Here is an 18,452-nt window from a genome sequence, read left to right as displayed (position 1 = left end):
CAAGGCCCCGGATTCAAACCCAGGAAAAAAAAAAAAAAAAAAAAAAAAAAGAATAGGAGACTTTGGAATTCAGTAGGTGAGGACATTTTTGGACAGATGTTTTCATTTATGCGAACCATGCTACCATCTGTGACAGGCCCCCAGAACTGTGGCTTTCTCCAGCACAGTGGCATTTGCTGAGAACTTGGAATCCAAATGCGCACTCGGGTTTCACACTAAAGACACTGAAGGTGGTCAGGCAGCACGGCTCTGCTGAGAAAAGCCTGTGTGGCTCCGTGGCCCCATGGACGTGGTGGTCCTGGTGTGCGGGACTAATGGGAGCAGTGGGTTGGTGGCTGGTGGTCAGGGCCTCAGTCTGCCCTGGCCACTGGGTGGTGGGCTTGCTGCTTCAGCTTGCGTTGCTGCTGGTGCCCTGAAACAGCGTGGTGGCTTTTAGCAGGTGTGGCGTGACTACTACTGAGAGTCTGATATCCGTGCAAACTTCTGTTATTTCAGCCCCTCGAATTCCTCCAGAGAAGAGAATTTTCACAACCACACACACGCCAAATTGTTTGTTCCAGGATGTGGATGAGAGGTAAGTGGTACTGCACGCGCTTGTGCACACGCACACACCCACACACCCATCTTGGGATCTGTTTGTGGACAGACTGCGCAAGATGCTCCCGGGCTGCAGGTGGTGCATGGCTGGGTAGTTACCTAGCAGCACGCAGTGAGCCCCAGGAGCTTTCATATCCAGACAGTGCCACCGTCTGTCACACTGGCGCCAGGACAGCTGTGGCTCTCACTCCACAGGCAGAACTCCTGTGCACACAGGCAGTGACGCAGAATGCTCGATCAGTGGTGGACCGCATGTGTGCGATGGTCCTTGAGGCCACTTTTTAATTTGTATTCGCAGCACAGAATGGTCCCACTCGTCATGGGGAGTTGTGCATGGACGTCAGCATCTCCACTCCTTATTTTTATGTTGGAGCTGAAAAGCCCCTGTGACCAAAAGGTGCCATAGCTGCTGTGAGATTGTAGCACAAGAGAACCCGCGACTGTGGCAATGCTGGGGCCAGCAAACCTGCTGCCCTCCCAGCCATGTGAAAGTGTAACTCGTGCATAATACTTGCTAGAAATGATAAACTGATATGCTACTGCTACTGTCATTATTTTATAGTGTTCTCTTTTCACTCGTTACTTTAAAAGTTGATTATGATTGAGCACACCTGTAATCCCAACGTTCTGGGAGGCTGAGGCAGGAGGATCTCAAGTTTTAAGCCCAGGCTGGGCAAAGTACTAAGACCCTGTCTCAAAAATTAAAAAAGGCTAGAGATATAGTGCTGGGTTAAAGTCCTGGGTTCAACCTCTAGTACACACATGCATGCGCGCACAGACAAATACACGCAAATCGGTAAGCCATGAATGGTGTAAGTGGGGATTTCTGGAAAGCTGGTAGTTGCTCTGATGAGCCTGTCTTCATGGTCCTGTTTAAACTCGTCCCAAGGAAGCAATGGTAAATAAGGGGTGGGTGCAAGGACCAAGTCAGGACCTCCGCAGGGCCCGTTTGCCAGCCTGCGTGCAGAAGCCCCACCCCAGCTGGATCAGAGACACCCAGTTCTGCCCCTCAAGTGCCTTCTCCCAGCTCCTCCTCAGCTGCATGAAAATCCAACAGCTGTGGCAATGGACAGGAAGTGTGTCCTCGGGAAGCAGCTCAGGAAGTGGCACAAGGACCTGGGGCTTCCTGAAACAGCCAAGTCTCCTCCTCGCTGCTTGGAGGGTCGGTTCTTCCCGCTGTCCAGCCTGAACGAGGCTCACAAGGTGCCACTGGCAGAGCCCTGACACCTGTAGCCTGGCTGGCTCAGGTGTCCTGTGGAACCACCTCGCAGAAGCTCTGCAGAGTCTCTGACAAGGTTGCACCCACCCTTCCACACCAGGACCAGCATGGAGCCTGGGAGCTGCACCAGCCAGGCCTTCCCAGCAGTCTCATTCATGCAGTGGTCTGTTCCACAGGGTCTGCCAGTCTCCTGCTCTCCCCTTCCCTCCTGCTCCCCTGGCCAGACTGTGACCTGGGGGTGCCAGGAACACTGTGTCCCTCCTGCCTCAAGGAAAGCATGAGTGAGCCTCAGACAAGGAGATAGTAAGGGTAACACCAGGCCCATGAGCGAGTTCCTCACAGCAGGACATCCTTCCACGAAGAGGAAGAAAGGGAGGAAACATCAGCAGAAGCCTGGAGGTCCTGACCTAGCGAGGGCACCATGAACAGGACCAGAGGCCCTGCAGCGGGCCTGTTCCAGTGACGGACCAGTGCCCAAGACACAGCGTGAGCACTCTGGAGAACACCTGAGCCACCCAGAAAAGGCCAGCCCCCTCCTGGGGCAGCCAAGGCAGAGGACCTGATGAGGCCCCTAAGTGACAGAAGGAGACGTCCTGAGTTGGACCCTTGTGCTTGAGGGCTTCTGGGCAGGGCTTGTTAAACAGCAGGCCATGTGTGGCCAGACTGGTGGATGACATTAGAAGAGAGAAAGTGCGAAGTCGCTGTATGCTCTAGTCCTGCGGGAAACCAGGCCCAAGCTGCAGCACACAGGACAGGAGCAGAGCAGATTCATGGCACAGGCTCACTGGACCCTGGGACCCTTGTGGCTTCCAAATTCAAGGATTTCTGTTCCCTGACACCCAAAGCACAACCTTTGGAGAACCTAGAGTCTGACCCATGAGGGGGGTTCCAGAAGTGGCCTGCTTGGCTGGCTGTCTGGTAGTTGTCTTTCAGAGGGCCCCCACTCACTCGTGTCCCCTTGCCTGCAGGGCAGTCCCCCTCCTGGGATACCTACCTCAAGACCTGATCGAGACGCCGGTGCTCGTGCAGCTGCACCCCAGCGACAGGCCCTTGATGCTCGCCATCCACAAAAAGAGTAGGTTGAACTCCCCACACAGCCAGCAGGCTCTTCCCTGCACCCACGCACGTTCCTAGGAGTTAGGTGGCTAGGATATGAGCAGTGGCGATGCCCTACTCCCCGCCATGTCGAAAGAGCGGTCCCTTGCAGCCAGACATCCCAAGGGCTGGGGCATGTGGATTTTAATCTTGGCCTCGATGGCAGCAGGGGGACACCAATTGGGCAGTGGCTGGGAAGGGAGTGATGCATGTCCCCGTCAAGCTCAGCCCTAGACCCAGTGACACGGGAACCGTCGTCCCTTGTTGTTAGGAGCTGAAGTAGGGCTGGAGGCGGTGCTCACACCCCTGAGGCTGCCATGATTCCTGGCTACTCCCGGGCCCTGACACGGTTCCCATCCCTAGTCCTGCAGTCCAGCGGGCAGCCTTTTGACTACTCTCCTATCCGGTTCCGTGCCCGGAACGGGGAGTATATCACCCTGGACACCAGCTGGTCCAGCTTCATCAACCCCTGGAGCCGGAAGATCTCCTTCATCATCGGGAGGCACAAAGTCAGGGTGTGAGTGCTCCCTGGCCTGGCCCCACTTTCCCAGCAGAGGGCGGAGGCCGAGCCCAGGGACCAGGCCCTGGGGGAACCAGGACTCGGTACCTGGCCCAAGGGGAGTGGGCGGGACAGCTGGCCGGGTGTGTTACAGACCAGAGGCAGATGGGCCCTGACAACAGGCTGTGTTGAAACCTCCCAGGGGCCCTTTGAATGAGGATGTGTTCGCAGTGCCCCCGTGTATGGAGGAGAAGGCCCTGCACCCCAGCATCCAGGAGCTCACTGAGCAGATCCACCGGCTGCTGCTGCAGGTGGGTGGGTATCTGTGCTGTCCCCGGCTCCGCTCGCTGCTGCCCTGGTTGCGGATCACCCACTCACATGGCTCCAGCCATCTTCTCTGGATGTGCCCGAGGGCCAGGGTGGGCATGGTCTCTGCTATCTAAGAACCCCACACACACCCTTGAGCTTTTCCCAGCCCTGCAACCAGGTGTCTGTGTAGGATCCAGCAGCTGGGGGGAGCAGGACCCACACCCACACCCAGCTCCAGCCTGGCCCCACAGTCCACTCAGGACCCCTCCTGGTAGAAATACAACTTAACCAGGTGGCCAGGCACTTGGTCAGCCCAGCCGCCTGCCAGGTCTCGCTGTGTGACCTCGGACAGGCCGCCGACTGCTCTGAATTGCTGTGGGGAGGATGGCGCCATGGGGCCTTGTGTCTACTTGCTGTCTGTTCTCCTGCAGCCCGTGCCCCACAGTGGTTCCAGTGGCTATGGGAGCCTGGGCAGCAATGGGTCCCATGAGCACCTCATGAGCCAGACTTCGTCCAGCGACAGCAACGGCCACGAGGAGTCCCGCCGCCGCAGAGCTGTATGTCCCCTTTCTGTCCTTGCCACCCCACAGCCCCTGGGCCCTAGGCCCCTGACAGGGTGGTCCCCTTGGAGTTGTGTCATAATCTCTTTCAAGTTGAAGCAGCTCAAACCCATGGTTACACACTTGAAGGAAAGTATTTTTAAGGCAGGCAACACAAGCAGAGCTGAAGATCTAAATGGAGGTAGAAAAAGCCTGCGTGCTGCGTCGCTTTGCGTCCTGCTGATCTCCAGAACCATCGTCCAGTCCTATTTCGCTTGGCATCTGTGATCTGTCTGCTGCTCAGATCTCCTGAGCCTTCACTGTGTCACCAGAACGATTCTCACTGTGCCTGGTGCCCCTGGGGACAGACAGGGGGAGGTCTCCTGGAATGAATAACGTTGTTTTGTTTTTCTTCAAGGAGATTTGTAAAAATGGTAACAAGACCAAAACCAAAAGTCAATTTTCCCATGAATCTGGAAAACAAAAGAAAAAATCTATTACAGGTGAGAAAATAATCTGTTTCCTTCCCAGTACATTAGTGCAGAGGAGAGACTTGGCAGTGGGGCCAGGGCTCACAAAGGCAGTGAGGCTGCCTCCTGGGTGTGTGCCACGTCTCTCCTTGCCTAGCAGCAGAGGAAGGGTGGCAGGGACTGGCATCCTGGCGGGCACCTGTCACCCATGGGCCTGTGGAGGTGTGGAGCTGTGCCTCTCTGCCCTGGGCCATGCCTGCCAAGTGCACCCCAAGCTATGGCCTTGGTGCTTGGCTGAACCCCCTGCCCTCCAGGGTGAGGGGTCTCACCCTCGCACTTAGCTCTTACACACACTGGCACGCGCATGTAAACACAGCTGTCTGCAGAGTTGGCCCTGCAGTCTGCACTGTCACCACTAGCCCTGCCAGCAGCAGAAAGTACGGCACTGTACAGTGGGGACACGGCTTTGTGCTCTTGGGGCCACAGGCATGTGGGGTCCATGATGGGACAGGCCAGAGGCCACAGCATGGACCCCAGGTGAGCCCAGGTATGGCATAAGCCTGCTGCCAAGAGTTACACTTGATAGTGCAGCGTAGGCCCCTGGGCCCTTATTGGCCCCTAAGTTTACAGTTCATCTGAGGCCTGGCCTTTCTCCTCTGGGCCCTGACTCCGGGGGACAGCCTGGGCCAGGGCCACCTGGCAGCAGAGAGAAACAGGCCTGCTGGTTGCAGCTCCTCTGAGCTCCCTCTGCCGGGCAACCTGGCACTCAAGGGTGTGTGCCTCATGCCTGTCACTGTGTTTGCATTCTGAAGCACACCCTGCATCCCTGGCCCTGTCTTTGGATAGAAGTACAATGCTTCATAAACAGTGTGCTCTTAGGAAGCAGAAATATTACATGAAAGAACCGTTCTTTTTTTTTTTTTTTTTTTTTTTTTTTTTTCAGAAATACCAAGTGGCGCCCTGGCTCAGGTGAAAGCTGCACCTATCCCGGAAAATGACAGCTCAGGGACCAGCTTGCCCAAGGTCAGCTTCCCCGAGGAGCTGGCCTGCAAGGACCAGCCCGCCTGCTCCTACCAGCAGATCAGCTGCCTGGACAGTGTTATCAGGTATGCAGGGCACCAGCCTTCCCCCAACCTGAGGAGCTGTCCACTCCTTCCACCGACCGAAGACCCCGCCATCCACACAGGTACCTGGAGAGCTGCAACGAGGCTGCCACCCTGAAGAGGAAGTGCGAGTTCCCTGCAAACATCCCATCCCGAAAGGCCTCAGTCAGCCCTGGGCTGCATGCTGGAGGTACCCAGTCCCCTCTGAGCTGTCAGTGAGCTCACTTCCGCCCCAGGGGATTAAACCCTAAGCCTCCCTCCCACACTAATCAGATTGGTTCATGGATGCGGAATAAGACTGTCGGCTACTTTTAAAATGATCCAAGTGGCTCGAGAGTTAGCGACCTTTTACAAGCTGGAGGTCAGGGTGATTCTGTTCTTAGAACACTGCACTGCTGGAGGTCTGGGGACACCAACCCCCTCCTGCAGCCGTGCAGGTCTTGTGTTGTCACCCGAGGGCAGGCCCCTAGCCTGTGAGAGTAGGTGACCGCTCTGTGCTGTGTTGCGGGGGGTCACGGGCAGGATCAGAAATAGGACATCCCATTGCTGAGTGTCACACGAGAGTGGACAGGCGCAGAGACAGAGAAGTAAATTGCTTGTTGACACTGCCCCGTTACTGCCACCTTGTTTTGGGGGGAAGTCCCTTGCCTCAGGCCACCAGGGGCCATGGATCCAGACAGAGCCCTGGCTGCCTAGCTGCTGTGCCCCACCCAGGGGATTTGGGGTCTAATTGAGAGTGTTCTTGCTTCAGATATCCCCTTCCCCACCTCTTGTGCACCCGCCAGGCCCAAGCACCCACAGGGCAGGGGCTGCAGCCCAGCATGGGGCCTGCATGGGCACTTGCATTTCACCCTGCAGCTGAACAGTTTGTCTTGACCGCCTGTCTGTCTGCTCCCATTCTCTCCCATAAAGAGGCTGCGTCGCCCTCCAAGGTGAGCAGCCACGCGGAAGTGAGTGCCCACCTGAGCTCACTGGCACTGCCTGGCAAGGCTGAGAGCGTGGTGTCCCTCACCAGCCAGTGCAGTTACAGCAGCACCATTGTCCATGTTGGGGACAAAAAGCCACAGCCGGAGTTAGGTATGCTGGCGGGCTCCTTGGGGCTGTGGGGAGAGTTGTGAACTCAAAAATAACCATGAGATGTTGCACTGCCGTCTTAAACTTTCAAATTCAGCTAAGCCTTTCAGAGAATCCCACTGTAACCCAGGAGGGTTCCAGGAAATGCATTCCCTAAAATGCAGGGCACTCCTGCCCCTTGGCAGTGCCATGACTGCCCTGGGACCCAGCCCCCTCCTCTCATCCCTACTTGGGTCGAGGGCCTGTCCTCCATCCAGCCTCACCTCTGGGTGAAGGACCGGAGCCAGTACAGGCCGGGAGAAGACTTCCAGCCACAGGCGTTCTCAGCAGAGTCTCTTGGTGTGCTTCACTGGAGAGAGGGCTGGGAGGTGCACAGTGCCTGCTGTCAGGGTCTGACACCAAGCCTCCTCTTCAGGACAGCCAGTGGCCCAGCTACCCTCCACTGCCCTCCCTCCATAGGCCATATGGCCACAACTGCCACCATGTAGCCCCAACCCAGCCTGTCTGTGCTGATTGCCAAGGACAGCTTGGCAAAGTCTCTTCCACATCCATCTGCTGAGAAGTTTCTGTGTCCTGAGGCCTGGCTCTGCTCTTGTCCTTTTACCCAGGGTCCTCAGAAAGCCGGAGGAAGGCTGGGTCCCCCTCACACCATGGGCTGAGCCAATGACCTGCGCTGTCTGTAAGCACAGTGGAGACAGCAAGAGGTGCTTTCTCGTTACAGAGATGGTGGAGGACACCACCAGCGGTCCTGAGTCCCTGGACTGCCTGCCTGGCGGCCCCAGCCAAGAGAAGGGGCCCCTGCAGAAGCTGGGCCTCACCAAGGAGGTGCTGGCCTCCCACACGCAGAAGGAGGAGCAGAGCTTCCTGCAGAAGTTCCGGGAGGTGCGGCGGCTGGGTATCCTGCAGGCCCACTGCCAGTACTACCTGCAGGAGAGGTCTAGGGGACAGCCGAGCGAGCGTGGTGAGCAGTGACCCCAAACTGAATGAGAGAGTTAAAAGCATTTTTCTTTTTCCTCTTTTTTTGGAACCAGGGATTGAACTCTGTTCTTTGGGCTTCCAAGGCAGGCAGTGGCACCACTGAGCTAAATCCCTGGCCCCAAAGGCATTTTTCTTGACGGTATTGAGTCAATCTGGTCTCAGAACCAACGCATCCTGGCTCAGAAATGTCCGTGTGTCACATAGCCCTCATCGAGGCAGACAGATTCTGTGTAGCTGTGCAGCCTGGGGACGTTTCAAGGACGGAACCTCTTGTCATCAAGGGAATGGGCTGTGAAAAGGACACAGTCCCAGGCCAGCCTGCAGACTGCCAGCCAGGGCCATTTCTGGGCTCCTTCACCTTCCTTGCTGGGAAACTTTGGGGGGCACCCCACTTGCCACTAGCCATGACCCCAGGAGAAGCAGCGGAACACAGTGCTGCTGGGCAGTTTGTCAGTGTCCCTGGAGGACAGGGACCAAGCCCTGCCCTTCTCCCTGGCCAGGCTGGCCCCAGACCCACTCTGCAGACCCCAGAGGTGTGTAGACCCCGCTGTGCATGAAGGTGCCCTTCAGGACAGGAACCTACGGGTGCTTGAAGTTAAGAATTCAATGGAAATGGCTACTTCTTCACTGCCCCTTCTGACCCAAGAGCCTTCTCCCAGCTGCCTTCCAGTATCCCACGGGTGGAGCCCGGGCTGTGACCCCGCTTCCTGCCAACACTCCACCACCAGCCACACCCATGGACAGGACCTGGCCCCTGACCCAGCCTCCTGCCCGTACCCCAGATGGGGCTGCAATGATGCCATTCCCCCCTCGCCACAGCTCAGAATGAGTGAGCCAGGGGGACACCACCAAGACCACCTCCCCTGGCTCCTGGGCAGACACCCAGGGAACACCTGCAAGGGTGAGAGGAGCTGTACCTCCTTGAGGTTCTCCTTTTCCTTTGCAGTTGTTTTTGTTTTGGGTGCTGGGTATCGAACCCAGGGCCTTGAGCATGCTGAGCACACTGTTGCCGCAGAGCAACAGTAGGGTGAGGTCTCGTTTCATCTTTTTCGGTCTTCCCCACTTGAGGTTACTTGACAGCCCATGAGAGTGTGGCAGTAAGAAAAGGACACAGTGCCCAGTCCCGAGCACCTCGGGCACTCAGCGTAGTACAGTCCCAGTCCTGACTCCCTTGGTTGGAAAACTGCCAAACAGGCTGAACTTCAACAGTCCACTGACATATTAGCTGGTTTGGCCTCAGTCTGTTTCTCATCCCTGGGACAAAACACAACTCCCACAGCCTAAAGGAGGAAGGTTTGTTTCGGCTCCTGGCTGCAGTCCATGGTTGTCTGGCTCAAGGCTGGACCAAGATGGCAGAGGGTCCTGGACAGCAAAAAAGCTGCCAGGAAGTAAGGAGAAGGGAGGGGTGGGGAACCTGAATATACCTTTGCAGGTCATGTCCCAGGGGCCACCTCTGTGCAGGCTCCTCCTAACAGCACATTCAGCTGCAGAACTCTGGATGAACCCATGAGCACAGCCACCCCCACAATCCATCACCTTCCACACACATGAGATTTGAGGGCCATTTCAGCTCTAAATCATAACAGTTGGGCTACCTGTTTGCCTTCAGCTGTAACCAAGGTGCAGAACCCCTGGCCCTGTGGACAGTAGGATCCCACGAGCTTCTGCCCAAGGCTCAAGTTACTCTGCCTGAAGCGAGAGGGAAACAGGCCCCTGGGATCCCCCAGGGGTACTGAAGACATATCCAAAGTCCTTTCCATTCAGGTTCAGTCCCTCATCCTCCTGGAGAAAACCCTATCTCAGCAGCACCTGCCATCAGAGAGGAAGAACGTGGTTCTGAGGGCAAACGTGACTGTCAGCTTTCCATCACTGACAGAATCTCTGAGATCCAGTTTATAAGGAGGAAAGGCCTATTTCGGCTCATGGTTTCTGCCACTTATCTCTGTTGCTTTGGGCCTGGGGTGAGGTTAAAAAAAACATCATGGTGTAGTATGTGTCACAGACACTGCTCACATCATGGCAGCTAGGAAGCAAACAGAGAGGAAGGGGTATGGGGGGGTTCCATATTCCAGGCCACGCCCCTGTGACCTCACTTCCTCCCACTACGCCCACCCCCTAAAGGTTCTGCTCAGACTGGGGACCAAGTGTCCAACACATGGGCCTTTGGGGGAAACTTAGGATCCAAAATGGATTCATCCTCTGAGCTTTGGCTCCTGCTCAGGCTTTGACAGTGAAACCAGAAACATCTCTTTAAGGAGCAGCAGTGATCAAATGTGTAAAGTTGAAAAATAAGGAAGTTAGATGAGGCCTGTGGTTCTATTTTCCAGGTTTCAGAAACCAAAATTTTTGTCCAAGTTTTGGGGAACAACAGAGACTTGCAAACTTTTAACTTTATTTTTATTTTGGATAGATAGAGCCCTTTTAGTACCATTTCTCTTAAAAGAAAAGCCTGGTAAAGCCAGAAAGAAGGGACGTGTCCTAGGTTTGCAGTCCTGGAAAGCTCTGAAAGTTGATGTCAAGGAACAATATAAATCTTTAATTTTAACTGTGGTTGTTTCTCTGCATTTCAGTGGCTCCTGGACTAAGAAGTGCTTCTGGAATGGATTCATCTTGGAAAAAAACTGGCAAGAACAGAAAACTGAAGTCCAAACGGGCCAAGCCTCGGGACTCCTCCGAGAGCACAGGGTCTGGGGGGCCCCCGCCCCACCGGCCTCCACTTGTGGGCCTGAACGCCACTGCCTGGTCGCCCTCAGACACATCTCAGTCCAGCTGCCCCACTGTGCCCTTCCCTGCCCCTGTGCCCTCTTACTCCCTGCCCATGTTCCCAGCACCAGGAATAGTGCCGGCACCAGGAACTGTGGCACCAGCAGCAGCAGTGCCTCATACCAGTTTTGCAGTGCCCGCCGTGGCCATGGCTGCCCAGCCCGACTTTGCAGTGCAGCCCCTACCTTTCACTGCCCCCGTGGCCCCTGTCATGGCCTTTGTGCTCCCCAGCTACCCCATCCCGGCCACTGCGAGTCTGCCCCAGGCCTTCTTTCCAGGCCACCCCACACTCCCCTCCGAGATGAGCCCTGCCTCCCAGCCTGAGTTCTCCAGTCGGACCTCACTCCCCCAGCAGCTGTGCTCCTGCCCGGCCACTCCTGCCACCCCACCATCAGCTGTGGTGGCCACGGGCAGGGCCTCCCCACCACTCTTCCAGTCCCGAGGAAGCTCGCCCCTGCAGCTCAACCTGCTGCAGCTGGAGGAGGCGCCCGAGGGCAGCACAGGGGCCATGGGGACAGTGACAGCCGGGCCAGACTGCACACCTGCTCGAGACCAGCAGCCCAAGGCGCCTCCTACAGTAAGGATTTCGGGGATCCTTCTCCAAGGCAGATGCAGACACAGGCATCTGGGTGCACCAGGCTCCTACCAGCTGAACCTTGCTGGTTGTTAGGGTTTCTCAGCTGCACAGCCCTGTCAGAATCAACTCGGCTTTCACAGCCAGGGGTCTAAGTGAAGGGTGATAGGCTGCCTGTGTCCATGCAGAGTCCAGACAGCGGCTTGTGACTTGAGCGGGTTGATGGCTCCCCGATGTTTAAATGAGTCTTCTAGGAAAAAATACAATCAAGTCAGGTTCCAGCCACATCCTTCTTGGAGCGAAGTGGCAGAGAGCCTGGCTCCAGGGAAGGCAGGGAAGGGCAGGCAGTGTGGCCACAGGGCCCGTGCCCCAGAGCTTGGCACCCTGGTGTGTGCTCTGCTCCCTCAGTGTTTCCCAGGGGGCTCAGTGTGCCGCATATAAGCACACACTGGGTCCGTCCTCCAGAGTCCTATTTCTGAGGTCAAGGGCCCGGGATGTCCCGGCCTTGTCCCTAAGGCACTAGGCCTCGGCTACCATGAGGAGTGGCCATGCAGCCCACCTTCCCTTGCTCTAGGCCTGCTGTCCATGAAACCATGGACTCAGATTCCTCGGGGAGCCCAAGCCCACAGCCTAATGGGGCTGTCCCCAGCTCCTGCTCGATTTGGTGGCAGCAGCGAATCCCTTACGGGCCCTACAACCCCGGTTCCTTCTGCCTCACCGTGTGTGCCCTGTTGGGACTGAGCCCCCACAAACCGTGCTGTCTCCCTGTGCCCAAAGCACGACGAACCCTCAGATGCTCAGAACAGCGACGCCCTGTCCACGTCCAGCGACCTGCTCAACCTCCTGCTGAACGAGGGCCGCTGCTCTGCCACTGGGTCAGCCCTGTCTGGGAGCGGAGCCTCTGCCACCTCAGACTCCCTGGGCTCAGGCTCACTGGGCTGCGACGTGTCCCGAAGTGGGGCAGGTACAGTGTTCTGGACATGGGTTGGCACCAGAATCAGGCCAGCATCTGCGCTTTGGGCACATCACCCTGCCACTCCCCAGTGGAACACACATGCAGACATGTGTCCCGCCCACACCCTGGGCTTTGAAGGGCCTGCCATCAAAATTCCACTTACCTGCTGACCTTGCCCTGGCAGCCCTGCTCCCGGGCAGCAGTGTGGCCTCCTGAGTTAGCTGGGCTTATATAAATGTACGCCCACTGGCAAGCCTTTCTGTCACCTCACAGGTGCCAGCTGCTCACACTCGGCTCAGACCCAAGCTCCCTGTTCACTGGGTTGCAGGCCTGTGCCCAGCCCCAAGAGGCACCATGACTGCTGCTTACTTAGGGCACTGCGCTTCTCTGGCCCGGAGCTGCAGATGGCATGAGCTTGGGAAGTAAGGCAGGGTTCTGAAGTTCTGCCACCCAAGCTCAGGGCCCCCAGGCAAGAACCCCCGCCGCACGGGGACAGACCTCCATGTTCGAATCATTGGAGTCCTTCAAGCATTAAAAGTGAAGGGAAGATCCACCTGCACAGGCCCTGTTACCCAACCACAAACCACACCCCAGCTCTCCGAGTTGTGACCGCACAAGCACCCCATGCCAGGCTCATTCCATATGTCACTGCTCTGACCTGCCACGTTCCTGTATCCACAGGCAGCAGTGACACGAGTCACACCAGCAAATACTTTGGAAGCATTGACTCCTCAGAGAATAACCACAAAGCAAAACTGAACACCGACATGGAGGAGAGCAGACATTTCATCAAGTACGTCCTACAAGACCCCATCTGGCTGCTGATGGCAGAGGCTGACGACAACATCAGGATGACATACCAGCTGCCCTCCCGGTAACCACTCGGGCTTCCTCTGGGACCCAGGAAGGGCTGGGGTGAAGCAGACCCCAGAGCAAAGGTCCTCCTTGGAATGGGCGGGCACCCAGGGAAGCCCTGTTGTGCACAGACTTGGTGGGTGTGATGAGGAGAAGCTGGGCTCCCCACGACCCACGGTGTGGCCAAGTGAGCTGCAGCGGTCACTGCCTGGTGCCAAGTGTGACTTCTGCCACAGCTTTGTGCTCTGCATTGCGATGGGGCATCTGTCCCCTGCCTGCAGAGAGTTGAGGACCCCAGTCTCCCCTGCCCTTGCTGAAGAGGCTGCAAGGCAGGGAAAGTAGGAGGCCAGGGTTAACTCCTAGCAAGGCTAAGGGGCTTCTGGTCGCAGCCGCAGTACAGGCCAGTGTCAGCTGGGCCGGTGTGGGTGGTCAATGTAGCCCAGTTTAACCAGCTACGCCAGGGGCAGCTGCACCAGCCCACACCCAGCAGCCCATCAAAGGAAAACTGAAATCCTGACCGGAATTTTCGCTTTACTAGAAAGACTATAGGTAGTTCCTAAGGAGATCAAGTTACTTTAAGCAAGGGGTGTGTGGGGGTGCAGGCTGTGACCCCAGAACTCAGGAGGCTGAGGCAAAAGGATGGGTGAAAGTTCAAGGCCAACCTGGGCTACGTAGTGAGTACGAGGCCAGCCTGAACTAAAGTGAGACCCTGTCTCAAAAATAAATAATGGACAAATAAGCAGGAGGATTTATCTTAAAAGGAAGTTTGCATTAAACAGTCTTCAAAGACTACATTACGATGCTGAAAGAGTGGGTAGAACACGGGTCGATGTGACGCTTACCTGCCCTAATTTCCTCCAGGGATCTGGAGTCGGTCCTGAAGGAGGACAGAGAGAAACTGCAGCTGCTGCACAAGTCCCAGCCCCGGTTCACAGAGGCCCAGAGGCGAGAGCTGTGCGAGGTGCATGCATGGGTGCAGACAGGCGGCCTGCCTGCAGCCATCGACGTGGCGGTGAGCTCTGGTGTCTGTCCTGTGCTGTGACACAGCGGCTCTGGAGAGGGAAATGGCTCCATGTTTATTTTAAAAAAGAAAAAAGCTCTGCAAGTTTATGTCCACTGCAGGGGATGTCCTTCCAGCGTCTGGAAGGCCCACGTACCTAGGCTCTGCCCCTTTCTTCAGTTTCATTTTCTGTTTAACAAAACCAAATCCCTTTTCTGTTGTTAAAGCCCTTGAAGCCACCCCTGCACAGCCCTTCTCTGAGAGTTCAAAGCCCTGAGTGTCCCTGGCCCAGGCAGCTTCATCCCCACCACGCCACCCCAGAGCTGCCCTTGCCTTGGTTCCCAGGTCTCCAGCAGCTGCAAGTGACATCACTCAGCCCTCCACCTGTGGGTCACTGTTGGCCAGTGACAGCCACTCCCTGGCCTCTGGGCTCCCATCTTGGGGTGATGCCCTTGGCATGTGTGTGTGTGTGTGTGTGTGTGTGTGTGCATCCTGTGACATCTGTCTCCAGTCCAGCCCTTTGTGGAGCCTTTTCTTTTTGTAACTGTGGGTGGAACCCAGCGCCTTGGCACTGAGCTACATCTCAGCACTTTTTTTAGTTCTTTATTTTGAGATATAGTCTTGATAAGTTGCCCAGGGTGAACTCAAACTTGCAACCCTCCTTCCTCAGCCTCCCAGAGCGCGGGATTACAGGTGTGTGCCACCACGCCCAGCTCCCTTCGGAACTCAATGTACCCCAAACCCAGCTCCCAGGTACCCTTGGAAAAAGCCACGGCACCCATCCCTTCTCACTTGGGGCCCCTTCTTCTAGTTGCTTGGGCTAAGACCCATGGAGCCATCCTGAACTCTCTTCTCTGTAGTCCTGTGTCTCAGCCTTGGGGGGAACAGCACCCCAGTCCACAGGATGGTGCTTCGTCTGCATGTCAGAGGGACGTCCTGACTGCTGACTGCTCCCCGTGAGATTGCATCACCTCTTGGCCCAAATCTCTTCCAACATGGTCCCTTCGCAGTAAGAACACAGGCCACCCAGTCACACAAACCTTACCCCCCACATCTGCTGTCTTATTCCATTTCTCTCCTCAGCCCCTATTCTCCTGTGCTCTGGCCTCCTGATTTCTGGGCAAGCACCTGGCACAGGACCCTTGCACTGCCCTTCCTCTATCCTCCAGCTTCCTTCAAGCCTTGCTCACTTGCCTCTGTATCACCTCCCCATGGCTGCACAGCGCCCAACCCCAGGATCTGTGGCTTCACACAGTGCTCATGGTCACAGAGACCCCAAAGTCAGGAGTTGGAGAGCTGCTCAGCTGGTTGATCCTGGCTCAGTTTCTTGTATGAAGCAGAAGGCAGCACAGCTGGGGCTCCTGGGGTGCTGGCTTTCGGCCAGAGGCCTCGGTTCCTTGCGGTGGGTGCTTCGGTGTCCTCATGAAGTGGAACTGAGGATCAGAGAGCACAGTGGCTTTGTGCCTTCTTCTCAAGTCACAGGAGGAGGGGATGGTGAAATCCTCTGTGGCTCCTCTGTGCCCTTTTCCAGAGCCCTCACATTCTGAATCACTGCTGAACTCCACACAGCTGGTGCACCCTGTTCCCCTTAGTGCAGCATCTTTGCCCCCAGTTCATGGCTTTGCCTCTGTTGCCAGCAGCCTCGCAGTTGTGACAGCTGACACCGATCACTTGCAGTTTGATTTTTTTCTTTTTTTTTTCCTGCTGGGACTTGAACACAGGGACCACTAAGCTCCCTTTTTAAAATTTCATTTTGAGGCCAAGCATGGTGGTGCACACCTGTAATCCCAGCACTCAGGAGGCTGAGGCAGGAGGATTGCCATGAGTTGAAGCCAGCCTAGACTACATAGACTCTGTGTCAAAAAAAAATTTTTTTTTTAAGTTTTGAGAAGAGCTAGGGATATGACTCAGTGAGCAGGGCCAGGGTTCAACCCCCAGTACTACAAAGGATGAAAAGTAATTTCATTTTGAGACAGTCTCCTTAAGTTGCCCAGGCTGGCCTCGTCCTTGCAGTCTTCTTGCTTTAGCCCTGCTCATAGTGAACAACCAAGATCTTTGGTCTCAGGAGCCTTACCAGTGTCCTTTTCTTTTCTAAGGAGTGTGTTTACTGTGAAAACGAGAAAGGCGATGTGTGTGTGCCGTGTGAGGAAGACATTCCGTCCTTGGGATTCAGCGACGCCTTAGACACCAAAGAGGAGAAGGGGCACCCCCCAGACCACGAGAAGGAAGAGCAGACATAACCCCGGGTGACAGTGATGATCTGCTTCAGGTGGTGCTTGGGACACACAGAAGACCTTCACGTTTGTTTCTAATGAAATGGACATATTTATTTACATTGCTTTTTTTTTTTATTTTAGAAAAAGACCCCAGTTTTCTGAAGGGAGGACTTCAGGCTGTGGAGGGGGAGGATTTAGACAGGAATACATTTTCGTATTTAAAATACAAACATGGAGTTTGGGGGGATGGGTTGAGACGCCGGCTGCTGTTGAACTTGAGGACCTCCTTCCTCTTTGTGAGAGTCAGGGAGGAAGCCCCAGTGCCCTCAGACATCCCCGACTGGGGTGGCACTCCCACTCAGCATGCCAGCGCCTTCCAGCCCTGGAAGGCTGCTGCAAGACACCAGGCCATCCCGCAACAAATCACCAGGAAGCTGCGTGCAGCTCTGAGATGAAGGCTCCTACTTTCTGAAGTTTTCCCAGGGTTCACTTGGACTGCGTCAAGTCTGCCCTCTCAGGACCATTTTTGCCTAAATTGCCATTAGTCCAGTCAGGTGTTTGCCAGCACTCATCAGCTGCTCCTGATCTTCCAGAATGTTCTTGGGAAGCATGTGTCAGCACAGCCTTGGTCCTGTAGGGGAAGCCTTTGAGTGTGACACAGCTTTTGTTTGTACTAAGCAAGTTGAAACGCTGGCTCTAGACAGATGCAGCCCAGGGGTTTGTGTGACCAACTCAGTCGGATTAATGCCTGCACAAGCTGATGTGTGAGGCTCCAACCTAAGGACAAATGCAGCTGGGTCCCTAATGCCATGGGCAAAGCCCGGTGTGCAGAGAATTCACCGTGAACATTCCACCTGGCTGATACACGGTTCTTTACATGTTGGCCATGATGTTCTACAAAGGACCCGAGAATGCTGTAGAAATATGCAGGGGGTCTATGTGGGGCTGCACGGTTTCTGCCCTCTGTCCTGGCACCTCTCAGTGCTGCTGGCATTTAAGTCACCGAACCCTTGGGGAGAATGAGGCCACCCTACCCAGCTTCACCAAGCTTCATGCTGCACCAGAAGTCCCAGACACTGTTTGGGGAAGCCTGATATTAGTCCCTGGTGTGAAGAAGTCACCACCCGTGGCCACCTGACTTACAACTGGCCAAGTTCCTGAACCCTGAAAGTCCCTTGACAAAAGCGGCTGCGAGAAAGCTGGGGACTCCTGTCCACTGCTGGTTTTCACAGTAGACCATCTCATGCCTGAATATTAATCCTGTTTCTTATAAATGCAAGAACTTTGTTTTGGTTTTTATGTAGTTCAGGCTGGCCTTGAACTCACTATGTAGCCCAAGCTAGCCTCAAACACACAGTGATCCTCCTGCCTCGGCCTCCTGAGTGAAGAATGCTTTATTTTTTAATTTGCAAAGCAACATCACCTGAAGATGCCCAAGGTAAGGTAAGCTGGCGCTGTTGTGGAAGTTAGATGTGACAGACTGCTGGCTGCCTCTACAGCCAGATCCGAAGGGGTAGATTATATCCCAAAGTTACACTTACCCTACCTAAAGACAAAACTGCCAAAACATTCTCTACTGTCGTGAATGTTTACCCTCAGCATTGTTTTATTATTTAATATATGCTCATTGATTGTTAACTGCTAAGAAGCTGACTTAGATAATGTTGTGACTCTGTTTACGTGCTGCCAAGCACCGAGTCCTGTTTTCTTTGGTATGTGTGCTTACACGGGTGTCAGGAAACTTTTTCTCGATTTAAACTGAGCCTTCTTTTTAATGTATTCCTGACAAGACACGTAAATAAACTCAGAGTTTGTGTAACAATTTGTTGAGCCTTGCGGGACAAGTGGTTTGTGTGCAAACCAAACTTCCTTCACCCAGTGCAATATATTTGCGTGACTGCTTGTGTCTTTTTATGACTTTTTTGCCTTTTAGAAAATTGGTAAATAAAGCAGGTATATTTTTATTTTCACTTGTATGCTTGTTCGTTCATTTCCTCCATGTTGCTAGGGATCCAACCTGGGGCTTGACACATGCCAAGCACAGGCTCTGCTGCTGAGCCACCCCCAGCCCTGTGTGTTAACAGCACAGTCAGAAAACTGCCCAAAATGAAAAGATCCAAGAGTATTTTAACAAAAGGACCCCCAAAGTTCTGCACAGAGGAAGCCTGGACCCCTAGGGCTTCCCGGGACAGTTTGCTTCTCCCCA

The 18,452-nt window shown here is 55.1% G+C and overlaps 1 protein-coding gene across 3 annotated transcripts in view; it reads left to right on the top strand.

Annotated features, from left to right (window-relative positions):
- The window catches only part of Per2 (period circadian regulator 2), a 30,112-nt gene extending 12,518 nt beyond the window's left edge, over positions 1–17,594 (top strand). The window contains exons 9-24 of one of the 3 annotated variants that reach the window (XM_010626156.3): positions 496–574; positions 2,785–2,891; positions 3,275–3,428; positions 3,613–3,721; positions 4,151–4,276; positions 4,677–4,761; positions 5,672–5,834; positions 5,915–6,021; positions 6,744–6,908; positions 7,627–7,866; positions 10,454–11,223; positions 11,998–12,184; positions 12,857–13,049; positions 13,892–14,042; positions 16,127–16,299; positions 16,388–17,594. In XM_010626156.3, coding sequence (XP_010624458.1) covers positions 496–574; positions 2,785–2,891; positions 3,275–3,428; positions 3,613–3,721; positions 4,151–4,276; positions 4,677–4,761; positions 5,672–5,834; positions 5,915–6,021; positions 6,744–6,908; positions 7,627–7,866; positions 10,454–11,223; positions 11,998–12,184; positions 12,857–13,049; positions 13,892–14,042; positions 16,127–16,270 — 2,780 coding nt within the window. In that variant the 3' untranslated portion in view covers positions 16,271–16,299; positions 16,388–17,594. Of the gene's footprint in view, positions 1–495; positions 575–2,784; positions 2,892–3,274; positions 3,429–3,612; positions 3,722–4,150; positions 4,277–4,676; positions 4,762–5,671; positions 5,835–5,914; positions 6,022–6,743; positions 6,909–7,626; positions 7,867–10,453; positions 11,224–11,997; positions 12,185–12,856; positions 13,050–13,891; positions 14,043–16,126 lie in introns of all 3 variants that reach the window. The other 2 variants (XM_010626157.3, XM_010626155.3) reach the window with 2 other exon arrangements.
- Positions 17,595–18,452: the final 858 nt, after the last annotated feature.

Source organism: Fukomys damarensis, unplaced genomic scaffold, assembly GCF_012274545.1.
Source record: "Fukomys damarensis isolate Sample0158 unplaced genomic scaffold, DMR_v1.0_HiC HiC_scaffold_16, whole genome shotgun sequence".
In the NCBI taxonomy this organism is placed as follows: domain Eukaryota; kingdom Metazoa; phylum Chordata; class Mammalia; order Rodentia; family Bathyergidae; genus Fukomys; species Fukomys damarensis.
This window is presented reverse-complemented; position numbering and strand designations above follow the sequence as displayed.